The 9,464-nt window shown below is 48.3% G+C and overlaps 1 protein-coding gene across 4 annotated transcripts in view; it reads left to right on the top strand.

The window, feature by feature from the left end:
* Nucleotides 1-520: 520 nt before the first annotated feature.
* Nucleotides 521-9,464, top strand: part of CBFA2T2 (CBFA2/RUNX1 partner transcriptional co-repressor 2) — a 108,700-nt gene continuing 99,756 nt past the window's right edge. For 2 of the 4 annotated variants that reach the window (XM_030533003.1, XM_030533008.1), the window contains exon 1: nt 521-641. In XM_030533003.1, coding sequence (XP_030388863.1) covers nt 614-641 — 28 coding nt within the window. In that variant the 5' untranslated portion in view covers nt 521-613. The remainder of the gene's footprint in view (nt 642-9,464) is intronic. The other 2 variants (XM_030533002.1, XM_030533005.1) reach the window with 2 other exon arrangements.

Genomic DNA, 9,464 nt, shown 5'->3' with positions numbered 1-9,464 from the left:
ACAGAGAAAATGTGGGAAGATTGCAGTGGGCTCGTGCTGACAGTGGCAGCTCTTGCAGTGACTGGATCCCACCAACCCAGAGCTCACCCCCACTGGATTCCAAATGATGCCACGTCGCTGCCCATACAAATCCCCAGCTCCTCCCGCCCCCTGAGCCTCCAGCATCCCCAGCTCCTCCCCCACCCGAAACCCCAGCGCCCCCGCCCCCTGAGCCTCCAGTATCCCCCGCCCCAGCATCCCCCGCTCCTCCCCCACCCGAAACCCCAGCGCCCCCCGCCCCCTGAGCCTCCAGCATCCGCCGCCCTTGCCCCCCAGACGCTCAGCACCCGGACCCCTCGCGCCACTCACAACCAAACGGCTCCCCCACGCTGCCCACGGGGACCAATCAGGGCTTGCAAAGGAGAGGCAACGAGCTTCGCTCCGTGCGCGCTGACGGAAGCGCTCCGATAGGGGCGGGGCTCGAGACTCCGGGGGCGGGGCCAGCTCGGAGGGGCGGGGCCTGCGCGGGGCCTGCCTAGCGCGGCGCTGGCTGCCTGGAGTAGCCGCCAGTCTCCTGTGCCGTCCCGGTGTCCGGCGCGGCCGCCTCGCAGCCGGAACAAAGAGCGGCCCGGCCATGGTGGGGATCCCGGGAGCCTTCCAGTGTAAGAGCCGCTTCCTGGGCTGGGCTGGGCAGGCGCCGGGTCCGCTCTCCTCCCTAACAGCGTCCCCCGACCCCATCGCGGCCCCCGCCGCCCCGGCCCCTCTCCCACCCCGCGGTCCTGTCCCGCCGCCCTGTCCCACCCCTGCCCTGCCCCCATCCCCCGCCCCTAGCTCCCCGATCCCTGCGTACATCCCCGTCCGTATCCCACCGCCCTGTCCCCATGGCCCCGATCCCTGCGCCCCTCACCCATCCCCCGCCCCTAGCTCCCCGATCCCTGCGCCCCTCACCCATCCCCCGCCCCTAACTCCCCGATCCCTGCGCCCCTCACCCATCCCCCGCCCCTAGCTCCCCGATCCCTGCGCTCATCCCCGTCCGTATCCCACCGCCCTGTCCCCATGGCCCTGATCCCCTCACCCATCCCTCGCTCCCCGATCCCTGCACCCATCCCCGTCCGAATCCCACCGCCCTGCTCCCATGGCCCCGATCCCTGAGCCCCTCACCCATCTCCCGCCCCTAGCTCCCCGGTCCCTGCGCTCATCCCCGTCCGTATCCCACCGCCCTGTCCCCATCGCCCCTCTCCCACCCCTGACTCCATCCCCCGCCCCTAGCTCCCCGATCCCTGCGCACATCCCCGTCCGTATCCCACCGCCCTGTCCCCATCGCCCCTCTCCCACCCCTGACTCCATCCCCCGCCCCTAGCTCCCCGATCCCTGCTCCCCTCACCCATCCCCCTTCCCTAGCTCCCCGATCCCTGCGCACATCCCCGTCCGTATCCTACCGCCTTGTCCCCATGGCCCCTATGGCCCTGATCCCCTCACCCATCCCTCGCTCCCCGATCCCTGCGCTCATCCCCGTCCGTATCCCACTGCCCTGCTCCCATGGCCCCGATCCCTGAGCCCCTCACTCATCCCCTGCCCCTAGCTCCCCCATCCCTGCGCTCATCCCCATCCGTATCCCATCGCCCTGTCCCCATGGCCCCGATCCCTGAGCCCCTCACCCATCCCCCGCCCCTAGCTCCCCGATCCTTGTGCTCATCCTCCATCTGTATCCCACCACTCTGTCCCCAGGGCCTCGATCCCTGAGCCCCTCACCCATTCCCCTGCCCCATCTTGCCACCCTGCTCCTAGCTTGTCTCTGATCCCTGCCCCCATCCATATCCCACCGCCTTGCCCCCATGGCCCCGATCTCTGAGTCCCTCACCCATCCTGTAGCCATATCCTGCCCCCAGGGCCCCAGTCCCTGTTCCTCTCACAGCATTTCCTCATTCCTGATCTCTCTGAACTCTTATCCCAGATCCTTGTGCCCTCACCTCACCTATTTCTTTTCATGCTTCGCTTCCCTTCCCCTGATCCCTCACCTACATCCCCATTCCGTGATCCATTCCCACCACCTTCCCTGTGCTTCTCACCAGCATTCCCCTTCCCCCTTGGTCCCCATCCCCTGCTCCCCTCATTAATTCTGATCCCCATCCTCCTGTCTTGCCTACCCCCGGGCCCACTTCTTCCCACTGCCCCTTCCATTGGGATCCGTGAATTGATGTTTGAGAACAATCTAGTCAATGCCTGCCCATTTCACTCCCCTCTCTCTCTCTCTCTGTGTGTGTGGGGGCAAAGGGGGTGCTAGAGAATGAGCTGCTGTTGGAAGCAGCCCTTAAAGCTGTGCGCCAATGTACAGTTCGCCATGGTTGGAAGGTGGATCTGGATCCATTCTACCTTGGGCTTGTTTAGTGTCAGCCCCCTGGGTTGCCCTTAATAACCACACTGGCTGGGCAGCTGGTGCTTGCTTTGTTGAGAAGGAATGGCAGCAGAAAACAGTGTGTAAATTAATGTTACTCCTCACTGCGTTTACAGTTTGTTCATTTTTGCAGGGAGATGGGAAAGGAAGTGCATTTGCTGCAGGGCTGCCTGCTTCAACAAGGTCTGGGAGATTGTGTTATGGGAGTAGATATTGGTCTGAAGCCTGAGCAGGTTGGGCACTCCAAGATGTGGTGGATGTGGGATGCACTCTTCCTCTGGAGTCAGTGTACCTTAGCATTAGGTGTGATCAAGGTGTATTGGAAACTGGGTGATGGCAGCTGTGAATGCTTTTGCTAAGCATCTCTGCCACATCCCCTCCAGATGTCCAAACCCGCTTTCTCCATCACCCTGGCTAGTGTTCTTCTGTTCTGTCATTGATCTCATCTAACTTCTATTTGTGCACCAAATCTCTTCAAAAATATCAAATTCCATTGCCTTTATTGTGGGTTAAATCCTTGGAAAACTTGAAAGCCCCAAAGTCTTAATTTTTTCCTTCAAAGGATATTTTAAAAAAACAAAAACACTAAAAACCTCAGTGCATTCAGTTTTGTGGAAACTTAAAAAGAAACTACTTCTTGGCTCAGACTAGCATGAGAAGCATTAATCTCCAAAGCAGCATTTTTGAGAGAGATCTGAGGGAACGAGTGCGGGCTTGGAATGGGCCTCTTTTTGTCGTGGTTGCAGTCGATGGCTGTTAGTCTGGCCTGGAGAAAGGAAGTCTGCAACTCAGATATCTCAGGATATTTTGGGGCCAATTCTTGTTCCCATTGAAGTCAGTGGCAAGATTTCCATTTACTTCAGTGAGGGCAGGATCGGCCCATAGGGTAAAATTCACCTCTGGACAGTGAACAAGTGCAAGGGTTTAATTGGCGTTTTCCACTGGGGTATATTTCACCCCTTGTGAGACCACGATGATTTCAAGTGTTGTTAAGATAGCATGCTCATCATTCTGGGTTCAGTCTAGCTTTTGGCCATGTGCAGGAGACCATTACATCCATGTGGAGTTATTGACTTCAGTGAGGCTTTTGTAGACATATGGGTTCACCCAGAAGGCATTAGGTGCAGGATTGGGCCCATTGGTCTTAAAAAGCTTGATTCTCTCTACTTGCCTTCAGAACTTACAAAAGTATATTCTTAATTTTTAGCAAAATCTTTTCAGTTCTTTTTTGAAAGGAAATGTTTTATGGATACCTGAAGATTGTACAGTTTTTGTCTGGGACATTGTTTTCATAACAAATGTAAGTTTTTCTGCAACTCAGCTAGATCTTACTCCAAGAAATTGAGCAATGTCATATTAACCTCATTTAAAAATTAATATGACTAAACGTGTTCGCTTGTGAATGAAGCTGTCAAATGCTTAGGGCTGTCTAGACTAGAAAAGTACCACTATAATATGTTGGTTGGGAGGGTGATTTTTTTTGACTGTTATACCAGTATAGTTAAGCTGATATAGCTATACTGGAATAACTTCTCATGTGGACACTCTGATTCCAGAATAAGACTGTCTACATGTGGTGTGCCATATATTAGTGTAGCTTATTCCACTTCTGAGCCAAAATAAGCTATACTGGTATAACTCTGTCCATACTAGTACTGTTGTACTGCTTTAACTATACTGGTATAGTTAAAATGACAAAACTTTCTAGTGTAGTTAGGCCCTGTATGAAGTACTTCCCATTTTCAAAGTTCAGTAAATATTAACTAATCCTTTAGAACCCTCTTATGAATTACTTCAGGTATCCTTCCCTTTTCACAGATGGGGAAATAGAGACAAGGGTTGTCACCAATGCCTGGCTGCAGAGGAAGTCAGTATCAGAGTAGCATCTTGTGCTTGGATCACTAGACCACACCTATCTCCGCTAGCCCACGCATCTTCATTACACTGCATGAGTTTAGAGGGAATGTTAAAACGTGAAACTACTTATCTTAAGCTGGTCAGGGTGGTTGCTTTAACCCTGTATTAAATGACATTTTAAACTGAAAAGTGGTAATTGTCCCCATAAAGCAACATTTTTTATCTGTAGCAACTTGGTATTATTCTGTAGTTTGTAAATACTCCATGATCAAGTACTCTCTGTTGTTGGGTGCAAATGTGTTTTACATCTCTCTGGGCTGGTAAAGCAACTGTATATCTGTGTAAAATGAATTGAACAGAATAGAACTGGATTGCAGATCAAAGTGAAAGGTCAGAATGTAGGAGTCTTTGTTTTGCACTCTGACAGTAATAGTTCTTCACCGCAAAATCCTGGTAAACCTACTAACTGGCACGTTTACACATTCCTATCAGACATACAGCCAGATGAACTAGAAACAGAATCATGTGTGTGTAACGGAGCACTCCAGTGTTGCTGTATAGCAGCCTACAGAGTGCTCCATTGGGGATATGAAGGTGATTAACTTGAGCTCCATTTTAACAAACTTTACCGAAACAGGAGGTCTCCTTCTAGGAAGAGTTGGAATCCTTTTCTTTGAAAGCTGTAAAGTTGGCAGGGCTGCAGGGAAGTACATTACTGCTGCCAATGAGTGGAATAGATGGTTAATGTGTGTGTATAGCCATAATAGCCTCCCATTCATTCCTCTCATCTTTTCTTACATGTGCAGCATTTGTTAATTTATGGATAAACCTGTGTGTTCAGAATTGATTTCAAGCAACAGTGGGCTGAGTAGTAAGGTGCAGGAAGAGAGAGAGATCACATAGTGATGCCTTTGTGTAACTATGGAATAGGATTGGTATTTGCTAAATTCACTGTGGCCTGAGTGTGTCTGTGTTGACATGTTGAGTTCAGTGAAGCAAGGCAACCGGTGAAAGTGCATCCCAAGGCTCAAAGAAAATGAGAGAGCATTTTAAAATGAAATGTGTTGGCCTGAAAGGGAATCCAACATAGACAGATGCTAGCAGTAATGTAGAAACAGCCAGAAGAGCTGTATGCCTGGTTACTGAAGGAATTGCCAAATGAAAGAAACTACAGAGGATGGATAAATCCTTGTTGTGTGGTGGAAAAATGTACTGAGATGTGGTAGGAGTGAGAGTATTATGCAATCAACCCAGTTAAAAATATTTTCGTGTCAAACCGTGCACACTCAACACACCATATTGCCAAGATGGCTGCTGAGAGAAGTAAACTCTAGTAGAGAGGTCATGTTATAATAACATGAGTTAGATCATATAGTTACATGTCACACACATTTGCAGGATATGAAAAAGTGCTCTTCAGCTTGGATGCGTCTTGCAAAAATAACTTGCAAAAAGTTCCATTGTGACCTGTTTGTGGTGCAGAATGACTCTGCAGTCAGTGATGCAGGCACTGACAGGAATCCATACTGGTACAGGACCAAGCACCAGGTGAAAAGACAATCTCTTAATACCCTACTCAGAAAAGCTATTCAAGCGGGGAGGGAAGGATGGTTCCTGTGGTTAATGCACTAGTGTGGGACTCTGGAGACCTGCGTTCAACTTCTGCCTCTGCTACAAATTTTCTGTGTGACCTTGGTAAGTCACTTAGGCTTGGATCCTCAAAGGTATGTAAACACCTGACTCCCATTGAAATCAGGCTTTGATCCAGCAGAGCATGTAGGTAACTTCAAGCGTGAGAGTAGCCACTTTGATGTCAATGGGTAAATGCTTGACTGGATCAGAGCCTTTTGGGTACTTCTAGGCTACACTGCAATCAGGAGATCAAAGCTAGGTCTAGCAGCAGTAGCAGTGAAGCTGCAGCAGCACAGCCAGTGGTAGCATGGCCATGAGCCATTCAAGTTTGTACCCAGTATCCTGGGCAGGGTTGTACTCAGGAGGTTAGCCCCTGCTGCTGTCGCAGCTACACTGCCGTTGTTACTAGAAGTAGCAATGATCTGGATGATCAAACCTAGCTCAGCTATGTCTACACAAGCAGCAATTAAATCTCTGGATTGCTGTGTAGACATACCTTTTGCCTCTTCATGCCTTGGTTCCCCATCCATAAAATAGGAAGAGTAATGGTCACCTATTTCTCGGAGGTTCTGTTAGGATAGAAGTACCAATTTTTGTGAGGTGCTCAGATATTATGATGATGGAGACCATGTAAGTAGATAAAAAGCAGGCAAAAAAAATCGTGTGGGGTATCAGTTATTGTTAACCATATGGGCAGCAGCTGAACACAAAGGAGCTTGATGCCAACGCTTACTGCACAGTGAAGTATAGTGTTTGTCCAAGGACCTTTGCATTTTGTCTTTGATATTTAGAAAGCAAGTCAACAGGAGTGGGCATATAATGTCAGTAATTCCAAATATATACATTGACTTGGTTATTTGGCTAATGTTTTCATTACGTTAATGAACAAATTTGCTGGCTGCATTGATAAAGTACTGTGGAGGAATCCTTAAATGTTCTCTATGAAGCTGATAGTTCAGAATACAAGTGGGAATGCAGGTGACCCCGGGTGTTTGAAATAGGGAAAATTTCAGATTACTTTAAAATAGATACTCGCCTTCACTTGCATATTCCTTTCTGGTATGATAGTGAGGACAGCTCTGATGCTCAGAAATTAAAACTTATCTTTTAGGGACTTGACCTTGCTATTACCCTGGGGTAAATTCATTGGCTTTAGTAGAGTTACTCTTCCCTTATACCAGAGTAGGTAAGATCAGAAGTGGGCCCTGAATCTTTTGAACTGGCTGAACAAGAGAAGCATTTTCTTGAGTATGGTGTGTGACTTTTCCGAGCAGCGGATGGAAAACAGCACATATATGAGGTAGAACTCATGAACTGATTCGCTTTGGAGCAATGTTGAAATGAAAAGTCACTGAACTTGAGACCCCCGTTATTATTTTAACCAAGTCTCACAACTAGCTCAGTTTTTACACTAAGTCTCTAAAATTAAAAAAAGAAGGAAAAAAGGCGTTCTGCTTTCACTTCTGCTGGTGTAAATCAGGAATGAGTCCATCTGTGGAGTTAGCATGGCATAAAACTGCTGTAAGTGAAAAGGAAATCTGGCGCCACGAATCCTCTGGTACGGAAAGTTATGGATCCAGTGCTTCAACCCAGATAAGTGATTCACCTGAAACTCTTCCAGGCAGTTTAAAACTATTTTTCCAAGGTTTGTCCTTATCTCCTGTGGAAAGTATCAATGAAAGAGAGTCTGTGGCAGAAAATTGTCCCTATTTCTGTCTTCTCTTCCCCACACCTGAAGCCTGTCTAATTAAACACGGAAGATACCATCTGATATCTGTTCTGTTGTCTATATAAACATCAGTCTGCAGGATTGTCAAGGCTGCACCTTTCATTAGTGCTAAAATTCCCCCTCCTCCTCCCCAGTAAAAAGCCCATCCATATGGAAAGAGAAGCACTAACTGCTACAAGTAATGATTTATTCTTCAGCTGAACTTTGTTCTATAAATCAGCCTTTAAGTTACAAGCAGAGACACGAGATCAGTGGGCAGAGAACCCTGCATCCTTTGGGGGTTCAGAGTCTTCATGCAGCTTTTCCCTTGAATGTACAGCATTCTGGAAAATTTGAGACTTCATTTGAAAATAGCCCTCACCCTTCTGGTTGTAAGGATGCTTTAAATCATGTGCTGCTGGCCTGACTGGAGCTGAACAAGGACATAATAACACTGTTTGAAACATCTCATTCCACCCAAAAAATAATCTAATTGGGGTGCCAGGTTTCAAAACTAGCTGGCAATTTAAAATGTTAATATTAGCCATTTTTCTATTGATCATCTCAGAAGGAACTGTATCAAGCAGATATGTACCTGATGTTCCATTAATTTAAAACAGTGCTGTAGATAAATCCTGCTGCCGCTTTTAAAGACCATCTAAGCTGGTCTTTGTTAAATCAATAAAAACCCCCAATAAAGGGCTAGTTCTACTGTCTCTAATGTCTCCCCTTCTCCTGGTATCTGGGGACTCTGTTGCTGTAATAGCAAGTGCCTCCAAATATATTACCTGGGGCCAGTGTGGCTCTTGTATGTGTTTGCCCAGCCATTTCTAATGCACTCATTACTATAACATCTAGGTGCAGATCTTGAGGTGGATCTCACCCTGCTGTCCCCCATGTACAGCAGTAGCAGGGCCTGGGATGCTGAGCAGGACATTCTGGGATAATCTACGCTCCCAGCTAGACAATGGACAACTTCATAATATGACACTTTTCTGCAGCCTTTTCTGCCCTCCTCCACCCCGCCCAAAATGTTGCCATCTCTGATGTGGGGCCTGCTTGTTGTTGGGGTAGGGGAAGAGACTGATCTCAGGGCTCTGGAACTCTTGTGATGGAAAGAGGAATGGTCCTGTGAGGAAAGTGACATTGGGAGAGCCTCTGCTCCCCACACCATGTGATTCCCTGTAATGAGCCACATGAAACATTTATTGCTATTCCTATTGATGCTTTAACAGCATGCTTCCATCATGATGTAACAACAAGTTTTATAGAGCACCTCATCCAACAGTGGACACTTTACAGGAGTCTTGGGAGGCAACTGGTGGCTTTTTTTCTCCTTAGGTCATCTTCTGGGGGTAGCCAACTGGCCTTCCTCCCCATGCCAGATCTTTAGGTTACCAAAGGGGCCCTGAGCTCCCCTCTTGTCAAGCTCAAAGCAGGCTGTATAATTTTCAGAGGCAGAGCTGCTGCATGACTAAAGGTTGAGGTGTGGCTAGCGTGCTGAGCTGGCAGAACTCCAGTCCCACCTTCCAGAGTCTGGGCCCAGGCACTACCACCGCACCATGCTCGTACACAGTCCTATCAGATACGAAATGCTGGATTCCTGCATTGCAGCCTTGGAGAAGCTGTGGGTTTTCCATAGAGCTTGTTCCAACAGCAATGAGTGCGTTACTGTATTTCTTAAGATATTCAGTGATCCATATCTTATGTTATCTGGTATTAAGACGTAATTTAAGAAACAATACGTATTTCCTAGATTTAGGACTCTGACCCCACTGACTCTTGTTGCCAAAATTCCTCAGAGATATCAGCCTCTTGGTTAGATACTGTTCAAAGACAGAGATGCTTAAAAGACATGTGGGCTCTTCTTTCCCTGAGGCCATACCTCTTTAA

The sequence above is a fragment of the Gopherus evgoodei genome, chromosome 14 (assembly GCF_007399415.2).
Source record: "Gopherus evgoodei ecotype Sinaloan lineage chromosome 14, rGopEvg1_v1.p, whole genome shotgun sequence".
NCBI classification, from domain to species: Eukaryota; Metazoa; Chordata; order Testudines; family Testudinidae; genus Gopherus; species Gopherus evgoodei.
The sequence above is the reverse complement of the archived record's forward strand: the minus strand, read 5'-3'. Positions and strand labels throughout refer to the sequence as shown.